Source organism: Thermobia domestica, chromosome 13 (assembly GCF_964235325.1).
Source record: "Thermobia domestica chromosome 13, izTheDome1.hap1.1, whole genome shotgun sequence".
Lineage (NCBI taxonomy): Eukaryota > Metazoa > Arthropoda > Insecta > Zygentoma > Lepismatidae > Thermobia > Thermobia domestica.
This window is the reverse complement of record NC_137466.1, coordinates 95,201,636-95,220,007: the sequence shown is the minus strand read 5'-3', so window position 1 is coordinate 95,220,007 and position 18,372 is coordinate 95,201,636. Positions and strand designations below refer to the sequence as shown.

At 32.3% G+C, this 18,372-nt stretch overlaps 1 protein-coding gene across 2 annotated transcripts in view; it reads right to left on the bottom strand.

Annotated features, from left to right (window-relative positions):
* LOC145668356 (uncharacterized) overlaps window positions 1-18,372 on the bottom strand; it is a 104,995-nt gene that overhangs the window by 24,755 nt on the left and 61,868 nt on the right. For both annotated transcript variants that reach the window (XM_081736119.1, XM_081736120.1), the window contains one exon: window positions 2,142-2,282. In XM_081736119.1, the coding sequence (XP_081592245.1) occupies window positions 2,142-2,282 (141 nt within the window). The remainder of the gene's footprint in view (window positions 1-2,141; window positions 2,283-18,372) is intronic.

Below are 18,372 nucleotides of genomic sequence, written 5' to 3'. Positions count from 1 at the left end.
CTTATTTACTCCTCTAGTTACTAATGTAGTAGCGTACTCTTTGATGGTGCTCTCCACCAGTTTTGGAGTAAATAAATTTACTACAGTAGTAAACGAAAAATTTACTCCTGTAGTAATTTACTCCTTTAGTTCAGTACTCTCGACTGGAAGTCGCCGATTTCCTTCTCTCTTAGTAACTTACTACTTTAGTTTCACTTACTCTCGGTTGGTGCTCGAATTTGATAATGATGTTGCAGGGCACTTCTAATACTGATACTATGTGTATAATTGGGAAATGTATATTTGTGGTAAAGTTCATAGGAAAAGAATAATAAATACGAAAATTAGAATGAGTAAAACAAAATGTTGCTAAATGGAGAAAAAAGTTTCGTTTTCGTTTTATTGTTCTTATTTACTGCTCTTTTGACATGAAATTTGCCATATATATGTCTTTACCGACTATACACATACTAACATTATAAGAAATACCCGGGCGAATTCGTTATCAAATTATATTCGTAGAGCAACATATTTATAGACATGCGACAATAATTTTGGACATGAGTATACAATAAAATAAGTTGATTCATTAAACTTAACATTCTTTCTCAGTACCGAGGCTATATAAGGCGTGATTTACTACTGTCTAAAATGTGGTCCGAACCATTGTATTTGAGGCTAAGTACCCCCACTGATGATCGAACCATATTAAGAAAACAAAGAACGCGTATTAGTTATTTGGCCACTGAAGGGTATAATCGTCAACATGCAAACAATTACCAAGCACATACTATATATCGTTCCTTTAGACTATAAATAATATTTAAAAATGATCTACCTTATATTTTCAGCAATCGTGAGCATGGTAACATTTTATTTTTACTTTATTATACAGGGTGAGCACTAGAAGAGTCCTTGATTTCGAAAGGATATAACTTCAGTAACGAAAGGATTATCCTGCCCAAACTTTTACAATGTTTACATAGATTGGTGATTTTGAATAGAATTACACTCGATGTGGGCTCTACCTTTTAAGCGACAAACATCGAGATGGTAGTCGAGCTCCAACTACGCATCCTGAAGTGTATCCGGTGTGATGCAATTGGCAAGTGCACTGATGCGTTCTTTAATATTATGCGGGGTTTTGGGTAGTGGAGGTACATAGACTTTGCCCTTCACAAACCCCCAAAGTCCACTGATCGTGGGTGTCATTTGCAGAAACGCTGATCATTGAGTCCAACTAGACCTACTCATCGGTTTGGCAAGTTGTCGTTCAGAAACATGGTTACAGATTGATGTCAGTGTGAAGATGATTTAATCTTGTAAACTGTAGTTATCTGCCTTTACAGCAAGTTGAGGAATTAACCAGCCACGTAGCATTCTTAAGTATCTTCATCTCTGATTGTTTGTTCCTTAAAGATAGACGGACTGTACGCTCCACGTTCTGACACCACTCAGAAAACACAAATGCACTCTATCTCAACAAATATTTATGCTACTTTACAATGAATTTGGGTATAGGTAGATCAACATCGAGATTCCGTTTAAATGCAAATTACACTCTCACAATACTGCTTCCTTTGACAAATTCTAGCAGGCACAACTTTTTTTGCAACTGAGTAAACTCTATTTTAGACATCACTGTTCTCTAGCTGCCTAAGTCTGAACTAGCGATTTTGAAAAGAAAAAAATATGAAAATATTGAGAATTAACTAAGCTTCTAATAAAAATTTCTTCAAAATATCCCATAACAATTAATGATATGGCATCTTAAAATTAAGATTTGTTTTTATGTTCACCCTATATTTGTACTAAGAAGCAAGTTTCGAAATGTCGTTGCATGGATTTTTGATGCTTCTAAAGTCTTGCTTTGTATTCTAAACATTATTTTCAGTTTGCTTTCCAAGCAACTGCAACGACATACTTCCTACTGTATTACCCAGTTTTCTGTACCTCAACAAGAATCGAAAAGTTTCAGTATACGTAGTAATTTGCATTCACAAAACAGCAAAGGATATGTCAATAAACAAATTCTGAATCCTGACCTCAGAACCTTCACTTCTAGCTGTTTCATAGGAAAGAGAAACTAGTTTCAGTTTATTATTATTATTATTATTATTATTATTATTATTATTATTATTATTATTATTATTATTACTTACATATGCTCTTCCGAAAGGAATGAATTGAATTTGGAGAAGTTTGCCATATCGTAGATAAGCTGGATAGAGCTGGTTTGCAATAAATAGTTTGCTGTAAGGGCACAATGTCTCGTAATATATGGTAAGTTTGACGCTGGTTGCCTAGAGATTAAAAAGAAATTCAGAAATAGAGCAAAATTATAGATAATGTAACAAAGAATTTCAGACATTGTTTACATACTTCATTTTATTGATAGGTAAAAGTATGAAGGCTTATGGGGCGTTTACACTTAGTCGCACGACTAAATCGACTCGCTGCATTTGCCACTAAATCGAAGCAACTAGGCCGAATCAGATTGATGGATGTGTTCAACTATTTCAACCACAGAAAATAGAACGTCTTTTAATTCAGTTGCCAGTCGATTAGCCGCCTTCGATCAACAAGCGATTAAGTTGAAGTCCCGTTTACACGGTCGATTAAGTTGAAAGTGACGTCAATTCAACTGAATCGAACGCAAATCGACTAAGTGTAAACGCCCCATTAGAGACAATTTTTATGTTTGTTCATGATGTATAAATCTTAGTATCTTTGTAACCTTTTTATTATCTATAAGACAATATTAATCTATATATAATATATAATACATAATATATTATATATATATATATATATATATATATATATATATATATATATATATATATATATATATATATTAAAATCATAAATATTATATGTTGTCAATCAAATAGTCATACTATAAATATATGTAGTCTTATTGACAATACTCTGGTCAGAAACGTACGCAAGGAAAAGACCGTCCTTTGAAAGATAGGATTGTGTACCAGGCTTTTTTGAACAAGAGTATACTTTTAAGTTAATTGAAATTTACACTGAAAAAACAAATGAATGACCCTGACCGTTACTTCCCTTCTCAAGAAATATTTGTTTACAACACAACGATCGGGAGTGCATGAGGGGGGCAGATATGAAATACCCGTGCTTCATTTCAAGGTGAGATCCTTATGTGGCATTTGACGCATGTGTATATTTCCTGTAGGCAGGGGTAAAAATGAAGGGAACGCGGGAGGACGCCGTTACCCCATTTCCCAAAAATATCTATGGCGTTCCCTAACTTCCTAAACAAATACAATGGTCAAAGATACGCACGGGGACGTGACGCCATCCGTCCCCCTACCATTTCAGATCCACTTTTGCCCCTGCCTGTATGTGTAATTAAGTTAATGTTCAAAAAAACCAATATAGCCAATCGTAAATTTTACATAATTTCTAAAAGTCGAATGTGGCCAATTTACTCCAATTTTCTGTCAGATTTCTGTTTTGTGTTGCGCAACCATTCATGGCAATTGTTTTGTTTCCTTTGCATCGTTGAAGTGAATTGAATATATATATCCATTTTCATCGATAAATAACAGTTTGTTCTTTTAAGCAGATTTATACAACTTAATTATAATTTTATTGGGAACTAAACTAATCGAAAAAAGTTTTATTTGTGAATCTTATAATTATGAAACTGTAAAAAAGGATAAATTTAATCTGATATTCATGGATATAAGAACAATTCAATGGTCTTTCATCTTCCAACTTTGCCCCATATCTATCCGATGTTGGTTTTCTAAATTTCAAGTAGGTCTATAAGTTAATTTAAAGGTCGGGGAATAAGGCATCTGATATCTATAACATGTCATATTTTAATTCTGGTATATTTTTATATTTCTACATTTCTGACTTGTAAACACAAAAATACAACTTTTATTGGCCATATAAATGCGTATTTACGCCACGTGTTAGCTTTAGGTTATATTTAGGTCCGAAATGGTATAAAAACATAATTTGTGTCATATTTTATGAAAATATTCCTTATTGCTCGGAAATATATTTGCCAGTATTAGTAACGATGTTATTTGAAGTTTCTTGCATGGAAATAATTGATATTGTGTAGCTGTATTTACAGTGTGATACGGTCCAAGTGGTTGATCTGTCGTTGCATCAATCACTTTCAAAAAGAAAGTGCCATATTAAACTGTCTCTTTCATTCTCGCTCTCTGCAAAGATACCTGTGTCCAATTTCTTTGTTCCACATTGGTAGAAAACATTTGAATCCGCATCCGGAGAAGACTTCAAACACACAGAGATGAAAGTAGTACTGCAAATATGCTGAAAGTAGATATTCGTTAAGATCGGAGATAATGAGACCAGGAGAATTTGCCCCAACCTCACCATCTGAAATTATTACTCGTACTTATCATTAGACCCGTCCTTTTTTTTTTACTTTTACGTAAGCCTCCGAATAGTTTGCGAGTATGTGGGATATTTGACTTTTATTGGAGGGATTTTGGTCATAGAATCTGGCGTCAATTTCTATAATTGACTTAGTTTTAATTGCTTTAGTAATGCATTGGTTCGTGGTTTATATTGCCTATACATAACTCCTGCAATCCGAATATACCAGTGTTTTAGGTGGTATTTTGTTTCATATTAGGATATTTTTAGGTCATAAGTTTAAATTTTCAAAGTGTTTAGATCATAGGAATCCAAAATCTTTTCACTAGTTCTGAGCTTTGATACAACTTAAATAGAAGTCGCTTATCGTCTGTGTTAAAGAGAGAGTCACCTGGTTAATTAATTAGTTCAAACGCATCAATCGGAGATTTTCTGCTATTTCGAATATAATGAATTATATATAAGATTCATAAAATGAAAGAATTGAACATGAATATATATATGTATGAAGTAATGTGCTAAATTAATTGAATAAATATTATAATGATATATGTGTTGCTGTGTTAATGTTGAAATAGCGTTCGCTAATATCCGAAGGCTGGTCAAAATTTCTTCCTTTCCTTTCTACCTTAATGTTATAATTCATTTCCTATGTCTGAATGCATGTTGATGTATTTATAGGTTTTGATTTGTTATAGTTTGAATTCAGATAGATGTCTTGTTATTGATGTTATGCTGATCGTAAAATACTTAACTTTCATTGTTATACTAATTGACAAATGATTGAATTGCTTTGGTTTAATCAATATTTCTTTTATGGTCAATATTGAGATCTGACTAGAATATTTCATTCCAAATTAATAAATTTGGATAAATTAGTAGATTTACTGTCAAAATATCTAATTTTAGTTGGTACTTCGAGGGAGGGAATACACCATCCGGATCCCGAATTGTAGTCGAAGAGAGTCCGAAATCTAACAACGCGGTTCGGAAAACCTTTTGTTTTGCTGCGATGTGCAGTAGGAGCTTGTGGTAACCTAGTTATTGTGTGCAATTTCAGTTAATGATTCCTTGTGACAGGACTGCTAAAAAGTGTTAAATTAAAAATACATAATTTAACAATATTTCTATCATTTGAAAGTGACCATTAATTTTCTTTGGACTGTTCTGTGTGAAGTGTTGAAAAACTTTGCACTGATGGGATAAAATAGAGTAATTTATGTATTACTTATATATAACAAAATAATTTTTCATTTTTTAAAGTATTGTATATCCTTTGGAAATAATCATCAGGTATGTTTCTGGATTATTTAAACACTATTTATGACAGCTTCAATTCTTTTACGTCACTAAGTAATCAAAGGATGATTGATATTAGAAACCGGTTAAGTCATCAGCATTTCAATCATTCATTTAAAATAAACAGAACAATGTTTGTAAGAACATTTTGTCATATATATATATATATATATATATATATATATATATATATATATATATATATATATATATATATATATATATATATATATATATATATATATATATATATATTGATTTCTATAATGTAAATTTCTGAATATGAGTTTTTGGACTTGTACGGTTTTTGGTATTAATCCTTCAATTATGAAATCATATTGGAGTATATTTCTAAATATGACATTATTTTGTTAATTGTATGAAGTTAATTGTACCCCCCCCCCCAAAAAAAAATGATCTGGGATATGTAGGAAACCTTTCCCTTTCAGACTGTTTTGGAAACTTTTTTTCTTGCAGTATTTGCAACTGGCGGTATTTTGATCAGTAATTATTTCAGAGCAATGCAATCTGAAGAAAAAATAAATATTGGCAATTGAAAGAAGAAATGAGAGCCGTGGTCGAAAAAGTTAATAAACTACAAGAATAAAATTTTTTAATAAGGTGTTTGAAGTTCTAAATTAATGTGCAAAAATCACATTTTCTAACGAGCTACTCAAGTTTCCCATTCTAATTAGTATATTCAATACTCAATATTTTATTTGCTTAAATTGTTAATACTTTCGATACTTATTAAATTATTTTGGAGAAAGTGTATCAGGTAAATAAAAAGGTACAACGAAGGTTACCAAGTTTTTTGACCACAATATCAATTATTATTAAGGACATGAAAGGGATAAAAAGAAATTTCTATTATATTTGTAATATAACTAAAGCACTTTTATTTTAAAGGTAAAGCTTATACGATCTTGTAAAAATCATTACAGTTAAATGTTGATCTGTATTCTACATCAATGATCTGTAACCCAGGGGCGTCATTTCAGACTTCGCTTGAGGGGGGCAAGAGCACTACCGACATAAGACTTTCACGTTTTGTACTAGTATATTAGTAGACAATAGATTAAAGTATATGTATTCCTCATCCTCTTGGGGGGCAATTGTACAACCCTGCCCCCCTAAATGACGCCCCTGTCTGTAACGTGAGTAAGAAATATTCGATCAGTTTATTTTATGACAATTATAACGAATTACATTATAATACTTGTGGATATTAGCTTTTCTTGTATTTCTAGTGCAAAAGGAAAGAGGGTCTATATACATAATAAAAAATATGTAATTACCTGGCGTGTAACGAAAAGAACTAAAGCTAACAATAATATGATTTGTTTTCTCATTTTCTAAAATGTTGATTTTTTGATATTGTTTTAAACCAACCTATTTAAGTTCAGAACATAATTTATACTTTACGTTTGTGATAAGAAAACAAAGATATTTTTAAATAATAACATTCTCATTTATATTGTCTTGCTACGAAGTTGTTCTTTTAAACACAAGTATACTTTCTATTATGATGTAATAGAATTTTAAAAATATCACATTAGGCCTATGCAGTTCAAATTTTCATCTTACAAGTTTGTGTTGAGATAGATCAATGTTAAGAATTTGATGAAGTGAATAAAACATATTAGTAGTGAAATTCTAGTTGCATTTGCATTTTTAATATTTTGTAGGCGATAATACCGATTGCGAAAATTGCGATATTAAGAGATACAGGCGAGAGTGAAATGAAATGTGTACAACAGATTGCTATGTGACTATACAGAAACGATTGAAGTTTCAGGATTGTACAGTAAAATTCCTCTTACCTTGATAAACCTGGATGGCGTGAAACTTCTACTGTATGTACTTCAATCAGAATCTGTATACGACGTGATATCGAATCAAAAAGAGACTGGAAATATTCTGAGCAATTATATGACACGTTGCTTGTATTTGACATCGAATCTAACTGGTAGTGACTGGTGATTAATTGGGTTCTGATCGGTCATATCTTACAACATCGTTGACGCAGGAGCTAAGTGATGTGTTCTGATTTTTGTAATTTTACAGGAAAGCGATTTGAAATTTCTTGTTTAACGTTATACCTTGTTATTCATTTCAAGATACAACATTTTCAAAAAGTTCATGTCTCCATTAATATAAGGAATCCAGCAATGATTTTTTTTTATGATTGTTAGAATAGGTTAAGAATGGATGATGGTCATAACAATTCAAATCATGATTTTTTGAGTTACAACACTTCGTCCCTTTACCAATGACATATCTTAATAATATGTTCAATAGGCAACATGTCAGGTGACCGTGCAGGTCAGAGAAGTAGCGGTATTCGTCACCTCTCAAAGAAGTTTATACATTCCAAGATTCATAAGGCTAAGTGTTTTATTGAAATATGGAATCCTGAGTAGTTTAAAAGGAGATTGCCACCGAGTCGTCTAGAACTTGTCTGATGTAGCTGTTATTGGTGGTGTTGTCCTCATCCAACCTAATGCGCCCAATTTTATACCCTATGCATCCAACGTCATCGTAGCTGCCATTCGTTGGGTGGCACAGGATATTACACATTGATAGATTGTGGTTATTACGATAGTGTCTAACATGGCTGCGGCCTTCACTGTAGGATAAGTTAAACTTGTCCAGAAAGACACTGTCTTCATTCGGTAAACTATCAACGGTATTCATGCGTGCATTTTACACTGAGGCGCTTGTGATTCTAAGTCAATGGAGATCATTGCGTAGGTATATGTTTCACCAGTATAGCGTTCAACAGACTCATCAAACTGTCGACGCAAAGTTCTAGCATGTTACCTTGCTCCAGGATCGAGCTAACACTATGGATGACTCTGTAGGGTCCACCATGGCTATGCACAAAATATATCTGTCACCCCATGTTATCACATTACGCTGTCTACTGCCCGATCATTGATGTATATTGTTCTCTTCCGCTGTTTGCTTTGGTACACACATCAATGTCATGTTTTTTACAAAAAAATGTAAAATAAAAATAAAATAAAAATGTAAAATAAAAGAAATGATGATGATGATATTGTTGTTGATGTGTTTCTGTATGATGTTCCCTTTCCTCAAGACTATGGTTGCGTGAATGTGTCACTGATTGCTGAACGCGAACCCACCGGGCCCAGACGGGTAAGCTATCAACACTCACTGACCCATCCACTACACCAATCATCTCCGGAAAAATAGAACTCAAGTTGACCCAAAATATGAAGATTTCTAAGCCTCCTTCATTCTCACTCGCAGTCCAGTATCCCGATCCGCAGTTCGTAGCCTGCATCCCATCACGAGATAAGGTTACAAACCACAATCCGACAGAACAAGACACCGACCCAAGAGTGAAACTGACGATGAGTGCTTCGAAAATCTAAATGTTTGTAGTTACTAACCCAGATAAAAAAATCTCAAATTGAATCTAAAACGCGCAACGAGATGGAATTTCGAAAAGAAAACTGAATGCCAAAAATGAATTTTGTTGATCTTATTAACGAAGTGAAATTTCCTGGCAGGTCTGTGATTCCAACCCCGGTCGAACTAAGTGAAATCGATTCTGTACGTTTTCAAGATGCTATAATTTACTTTCGTTACACTATTCACGTACTGCTTTTCAAAACTCTACATTCTATGTACTAACAATACTATCGAAGTTACTTTAGTACATAGATTTAAATAATTAGCTCTGCACTAGATAATAAAAGATTTTGATTCGACTCGCATATTTTATTTACACTAACTTCCTGTAAGATATGAAACAAGCCAAACGAAACAGAAAACAAAAGTCGCAAAGGTTATTCCATACGGATTGAATGCTTTACATAGCTGAATGGATCAATTTATCATTTGATTACATATTCTCTTCACATCTCATGAATAAGCTCTACATGCGTTTAGTTTAGTCGTTTTTTTTAAAAAAGAAAACAATTTGAAAATAAGGACATTTACTACCATAATCACATTAGCCTTGTACTACACATGTACTACTTATTACGGCTGTGTGCTACATACTTTACTTTCTTTCCTTAGTATTTTCTCTCTTTAGATACCGTTGTGCAAGTGGGGTCAGCGCGGAGGATTTATACCAACAGGGTGACCTCCCTTGTATGAGCTCAGACCTGTCCACTTTGATTCCCATAACAAGGCAATACATACACTTAATTATGACGTATGATTTTTATCGAGACAATACATACACTTAATGAATCCACATGAAAAGAAAGTATACTTAACCTAAGTCCCTAGCCTAACTATCTAACTAACTTAACCTAAGACATATAAAAATCACTTTTATTCAACTGGTTCGTAATATAGCACACACACCGCCTCTTACCGAGGACGTATTGGACGTTGACCATTCAGCTTTAATTTTGTATATTGTTAGATAAGAAAAAAAAGTCCTAAAATATGTTCTTAAAATTCGAGTTTCTGTTTCTGGTGCAAGGAATTCAAAATACATAACGAACGTGTTATTGCTGACGAGCATCTCCCATTACCAATAGTTGTACTAGCACCCTTGTTATCAATGTGAGCCGAAACTTTGTATACATTTTGTCTCATTGTATTCAAACTAAAGCGAAGGTGAGCACAAACCAGAGAATGGATTTAATTCTGTGATATAGCAGTACGGAAAAATAATAAAAAAAATAAAATATACGAAATTACATATTCAAAATATAATTTTGGGGTGAAATGTATGTACTCGAAAGTACACACATTTCATGGACTGTTGGTAACAAACGTCCACACTGAAACTCCAAAAGAACAATTCCCCCCATTGAACGAGTGGTTTATGTCACATCTCTAAGTTTGTATATTGTATAACTTAGGGAAAACTACGCAGCGTTTAGCACATAATATAAGGCATCACAACACCAAAAGAATAAGCCATAACGAAATCCGATGATATAAGAAATTTTGCAGGTTAGTTTGGCCGAAAACAACAACTTGGATTTTTCTGCTTACACACTTATTTGTTGATTCCCTCCATGGAAAATAGAATACTAGTTACTCTCCTACCTTATCAGTCCGGGTTTGGTATTCTCGAAGAAATATCCTACACCACCGCTCTGGCTGAGCGGTTTCACGGTGTTTTAAAAAAAGTATTGGAATTCTCCTTCGAATCCAGGCGACTAAGCTGCACCAACACGATGGCTTACGTCAACCACTCACACCCTGACGTATGAATTTTGCTCTCACAACTGTAGCTTCATCGTCCATTGAGCACAGCAAAACACTCTCTGTATACATAGACTGTCCAAACACATCAAAGGTATCAATTATTTTGTGTTGTAACCTTTAAATACTTCTATTTTTCACGTTTTTATGGACGGAGATAATCGTACGTCCATCACTTAACACCGCTTCTGGTAAAAGACAAAGACAATGGGAAGACGATCCCTAATTGGAGGTTCATTGTGACGTAACTATACGATGATAGGTGTATCTCTCAAGATCAAAGAAGCCGAAAAATCTCAACCACACCTGTGATTGCGGAAGATCCAATCACAGATAATTTAGATTAAACAAAGAGATGCTTCAAGTAGCTACTATGGCTGACTTTACAAATATAAAATTTTAAAGAAGATTTTTCGAAATAAAATTTTGAATTCTTTTGAAGATCCCCTAAGCCAAAAATATGAATGAAAATTGACTAGAAAGGATTAAAAACGACCAGATATTACCTTATTTCCTAAAATAATATTATATTTTAGCTAAATATACAAATAATTGTTCAATGTAAATATATTACCATATATTTCCCTCTAAATATACTAAAATCATTAGTTCAAGGAACTTAACGCAAATTTTGCGATCTACTTCAAATCGAGTCATTGATTAATTATATATTAAAAAAAATTTAATAAATATTAAATTCATATATATACTGGTTGCCCAAAACTTCCGGGCCATGTTACGTTATACGATGTATAAGGTAACATGTTGGCCATCACTGTACATACACAAATTTCACGATACAAGAAGCCACCTTCCCATAGGCTAATCTTGGGACTTCGTTGGAAATAATTGATCTGCTTATATTGTGCTCGTTGACGTTAACTAGCCATAGTGATGTTTACCTACACTTTCTCTACTTGTTTGTTCGTATTACCGAAGTGCCGAGTAAACTCTCTTGCGGTACTTCTTAAACCACCGAACGTGAGCCAACTGAATCCAACCAAGCTCAATCCCATTAAAACTGTAATCGTTATTGTAATGATCATATCTGCCTTGAAAACCTCTCAGTATGGATGCATTTCCGTCATTCCTTCTTGGAGTTGCAATTTTCCCAAACAGCAGTGTATGTTATAATATACACTGTGATCAGTGCGTAGTTATATAGTGGTAGGTTAATGTTCTATGATGTGAATTATTGGTGTAGATAAGATACCAGGTTATAAGATTTGCTACATATCATCTTCCATTTTTTTATTCATCTTTTTTAAAGATACTTGACTTACAGATTCTAACAAATAAATCATAAGCAGCATTCTGTCATTACTAGGCACGTAGTTTCTTGTAAATTTAGAATCTTCCGCGCACTACAACAGTTTGCTAGTTTCAGTGGTATACATGAATATTTCGATAAAAGAAGTTTAACTTCAATTATCAGGGGACAATATATTTATGAAATTGGCTTAGTCTTTAAGGATTGTTATTACAGAGGCGTGTGGTTACCCAACAAATTACTTAAGCAGTGGCAAGATTTTCCCCTTTCATATTTATGTTTGAAAACACTTATAATATTTCTAACTTGAAAAAATATATTAAAACCAATATTTTAACAAAACATTAACAATGCTTTTTGTTTTATTTTTCTGGGAATTCAACATTGGAAACTGTTTCTTCAAATATTTTCTGAAAACGGTTTTAAGGGATTTCACAGTATTTTGCGCGTCCGTTGTCTCTCCTACAATAGGCAACATATAATGAAGAATTCTGTACGGCATTGAATAAAACATCAGTTAGAGAAAATATACTGTGAAAAATTGTAAGAAAAGAAACTTAAAGTTTTCTAAATTTGGTAAATGACCTTGAACAACATTAAAAAGTATAATGTTCCACTGATGTTCCAACATGGTAAGAAAAGCTATACGAAGCTCACCTTTTTTTCATAGAAAGTATTGACAAATCGTGAAGAGGAGTTATATGCGTGTTTTGTTGAGCAAACATGTAGAATCATCGACCTAGAAATTCAACACGAAATTTTGCGCGCTTTGCTGATTTGGAGAAGGTACTATAAACCTAATTATTTTTACCCGAAAAATTAAGTCGTAAGATGATTTCAGTGCTTTATCTCCCGTATATTGTTCTTAAATTTTGGAAGGTTTACCCTGGACAAGTTAACACCTATCTTTCAAATACATTCAGAAACTCAATATGCAAACTAAGACAAATTATTAATTTTGGTCCAAACCAGTTTTTATTTTGGTACTTCTAATTTTAACTGGATGAGGACATTGTACTGCCTCCCGAAAATTTGAGAGGCGCAACAAGGTACCAATGTCTTATGAAAGAGAATGGATCCCTTGAACTCATCCGTAAAATCATATGTAATAAAACTATCTTAGAAGATAAAATAAGATTAAAACAGGCTGTGCTGAAACGTATTGTTTACACAAAGTTGTATAACGTTTGGCAATATTTTATCCATGAAAAGGAATAACGTAATCCAGAAACATACTCAGGGGTTAGGTTGGGGGGTCCGAACCCTCAAAATCCTTACTTTACTGTACATCAAGTCTAATTATATTGATAATTTTACAAATTTTAATGTAATTTATCCTCATATTGAATTTGGACCCTCAAAATAAATTCCTGCGCACTTCTCTGACGTAGACCATCCAAATATATAAAAATGTATACACGAGTCCTACAGAACTATCAATTTTTATATTTTTTTAAATTTTCAAATTTAAGGGCTGGTTCAATGTACCTATGTCAAAATTTCGGAGGGTGTATTAAGGACCTATAAAAGAAAGTGAGTTATGTATTTATACATATAAACATTTATTGCAATAAAGCTGGATCTTAGCGGATAAATTCAGACTACAAGCAACCACGTGGTAAGACGTATTACGCAAGTATATATTTTTGTCATTTTTTTTACCTATAGAAAGGGATAAATTGAACTACCAAAATCTATGTAAATATTGTAAGGCCTAGAGAACTGTTACTAATTTTTAGTATTTTTTTAAAATTCCTATTTTAAGATGTTGGCCAACACACCCCGCCCAAGATGTAAGATGTGTGTACCATAGTATACTTGTTCTATGAAAGAGAATGGACCCATATATCAACCCATAAGACCATATTATGTTATAAGATCTTATCGTAAAACATAAATTAGACCAATAAACTTACCATGTGGTAATACATATATTTTTTCAAGTTTTTACCCATAGAAGGGACAAGCAGGACTAACAAAATTACAGAAATTCACTAATATTTATTTTTTTTGACAATTTCCAAACTTAAACGGTAGGCTCATGTACTCGTTCAAAAAATAAGAGAAAATGGACCCATATAACATGATAAAGCCTCGTCAAAGAGACATTAGGACAAAACCTCCGAAATTGGATTTTTTGCCTATTTTTTTTAATCATAGAAATGAACGAGATGGGCCATTCAAACTTACAGATGTACATACACTGGTCCTATACTATTATACCAAAATACTAAACTTTTAGTTTTCGCAATTTCCAAAATTCAAGGGAGGAAGGTTCTATGCACCCCTATCAAAATTTGAGGAGCAGGCTACGATATCGCTGCCGAAATTTAGAAAGAGCAGACCTACATGAGGTCATACCACATGATTCAACTACATGACCAGACTAGACTTTCCTATACGTCTAAAAGTACTACAATACTACATAGGGAAATACACTTTGATAGTTTGTACACTCCTTAAAAGATACAGACACTTAACAGAAAAGAAAACTCCACACAGCATAACGTTTCGATGATAAAACGGTATCTTCATCAGATACAAGAATTTTTGTAAAAAGTAGTCTTTTTTTATTAGAAGTGTTAGAGGATTGGCTGTAATGTATTAGGGGAGTATACATAAAAGAGGGCCACGGAGATAGCCAGGGTACCTTGAATACAGGAAAGCATATAATAAACATACGACGAGAAATGTGTCCTTCCGAACCTACTTTATAGAGTCGTACCAAAACCACACATCAGTATTTTAGCTGTTAGTATCTCACTTGTTAACATTCATTCACTCAGCTTCTTGGGACATTTCGTTTGGTATATGAATAATTAGTTTTATTTATTTATTTATTTTTAAATTTAAATACGAGTACGACTTTTTAAATATAATACTTGTGTACACTAATATTTGATTCTCTTCCATGCGATATCAAATTAACAGTTTTTGCCAAAGTATAATCATTATCGTTGAACCTCATCTATTGTTTCATTGTGTCCGGCGATTAAGGTGCAATGAAATAATTTACAGTTCCTTCTAAACTCACTTATACTACTCTAATTTTGCATTTTGACTTATATCAACGAATCTACACAGCGTACATAGAGTAAAGATGATGGATGACTCTTAAGTCATGCTTCTTGTATGAAAATATCGCATGTTTCATTGTACTCAACTTCCTCAACACTGTTGCGCTTCATGCATTTCTAGAGCCATACTTGTGTCTGAAGAAGATCAGTTTCATATTGAAACGTTATAATCTATACTTTTTTCCTTTAAGTGTATATTCCTTGCTTACAATTATATATTGATAAAGTGTCGAATGAAGAGTATAGGAAAGCTATTAAAAAGTTAAAACCTAAAATAGATTAAATTCCTCCATATATGATAAAAGCATGTTCGGAAATAATACTAGAACCACTGTCTATACTTTTCAATTTAATACTTAAAACCCAAACGTTTCCCTGAAATCTGGAAAATTACTAAAGTAATACTAATTTTTAAAAATATTGATAAAAGTAAAACAGAATATTATCGGCCTATAACCATAATTTGTGCATCAGTTAAAGTTTTCGAAGAAATATTATGCGATCGTGTTTTCAACCATGTAAAGAACTATATTTGTGAAAACCAGCATGGATTTTACCCTGGACGATCGATGGTAACAAATGTACTTAATTTTACTCTATTTTTTCATGAAGCTATACATGATCGCAAACGAGTAGACATAATATATATTGATTTTCCAAAGGCATTTGACACAATTAATCATAACATACTACTTTAAAATCTCTCAAGCTTTGGATTCTCATCTAATTTACTAAAATTATTTAAATGTTATCTGTATCAGAGAAAACAGCATGTATTCTTTAATCACGCAAGATCATTCAGTTATAATATTAATTTCGGTGTCCCGCAGAGCTCAAACTTATGACCCTTATTGTTCCTACTGTTTATAAATGACCTCCCAAAATATGTTAAATATTCCAAATGTTTATTATATGCTGACGATTTAAAATTATACAAAGACATACAGGAAAATCAGGATGTGTTGAAATTGAATGATGATCTAAATAGTACATATAAGTAGAGTATAGAAACTAAATTATATTTTAATACCAACAAGCGTAAATTCAAGATATTTTCATAAAAAAGAAGATGAACTAAAATCAAACGCTACGTGATAAACAACAAAGTAGTTGAACGTGCATATACATATAAAGATTTGGGTATTACTTTCAGCTGTGATATGTCTTTTCATAAAAATAATTTGTTAGTAACACATAACGCTTTTAAGCCATTAGGATCTATTATAAGAAACACGAAAAATGTTTACAAACATTGATGTTATAGGAACTCTTTTTAAAAGTATAGTAAGATCAAAGATGGAGTACGCCTTAATGATCTACGAAATACTTAAAACAATCAATTAGAAGCAATTCAGAAAAGGTTTTTAAGGTATCTATACTAATAACATTTCGTATTCCAAACTACTGAGTGAATTCAATTATTCAACTTTTTCGGATAGATCCGTTATTGTGCATGAAATGTGTTTATTTAAAACAGTAAACAGTAAATTTGATAACAGTGAGATTTTACAGTATATTAAATTCGCTATAAAATCAAGAAATCTAAGAACGAGGAGATTATTATTGTATACATCTTTAAAAAACAACATACAATAACTCACCTTTAATAAAATTATGTTCATTATATAATAATATAGCTGAAAGTATCAATGACTTTGAGTTAAGTTTATAAGAAAAAATATTTATAGAAATTATAAAACAGGTATTTGTGCCAAATTAAGTTGAATGGAAAAAGTAATTAATATTATATATCACTATATTAACTACGATAATCACATTTAATTATTTTAATGTTTTTGTAATGTACAATATCCATGATAAGCACATGAATATGTGCATGTAAAATGTGCGATATATGTATGTGTGTGTTAGTGTATATATATGTATATGTATAAATGTGTATATATATTTGTATATACACTTATACAAATATATTTGTATGTATATTTACCTGTATAAATGTTGATGTATGTATATGTAAGTGTATATATGTATTATGTATGCATGACTTTCTAGAATAAGAATATGAATTTATAGTTCCTAAGATATATGCATTGATGTATGGAATATCCGCTTACAAAGTTAGATACTGTATTTGCTTAGTGCTAATTTAATATTTTTACTATTTTCATTTTTTATTTTCATTTATTAATTTCTCTTTTACTTATTATTATTATAACAATTGTGTTCACCTCCTATAATTGGAGAGATCTTTCTGTTGGAGGAAATAAATAAATAAATAAATATCAGTTCAAATGGATCAAATAGGAAAGATAAGAGAAGTTTTGTCAATTGTGACTTCTGGGTAGTCGTTAGAAGCAAAGATTTTTTAAATCAATATGACTAAGTACTATTCATTCAATATATCATTTTCCTTCATATTATTTGCTTGTAGATTTTATCAACATTAGTAGCTACATTATGATATTAGTGCAATTAGAAAATAGTTAATTAACTTGTATGTCGGCCTCATAAAGGAAGGAAAGATTAAATTCTATTCATGAAGCGGTGTCTTGCACGCGAATGCTCAATTTGATTGTGTCTCAATAACCACATTAAACATGAAAACAGTAATTACAATGAACGTAAAATCCGTAATAACGATCTTAAATAGTCAGTCACACAGTTGTCACAGTTAAAACAAAATCAATGATTGGGAAGAAGAATGGAGAATATTAGCCGAGTGTAACGGAAAAGTATTATGACATGTAAGGTAGAAAAATGTGGTATTGGATTTAAGTTAAGAAAGGAAGAGGAACCAACCAGGAAATTGTGTTAGGAAGAGAAAAATATTCTGGAGGACGGTGCTAGAAGGTATGGTGGAGGAAAAAAGGAAAGGAAAAATGCAGTTGATGAATGGTATTAAAGAAGGTAATTCTAACCCCAAGACCAACAGAAAGGTGGGTGATTGGTATTTGGTGAATGAAAATTTCTCAACTGTAGTGGTAAGAGCAGAGTAAATGAAAGTGGTTACGACTCATTCTCAAATCGACAATAGAATTGCCAACAAAGAATACTGAAACAGATGACTAACTAATCAAGATATCCACAACAATTTCCATATACTCCCAAGGCAGCTGCTGCTATGTCATTACTCATATAATTTCCGTTTACGCTGAGTAAAGAAGGAAGCCACCATATACCTTGGGAAGCCACTTT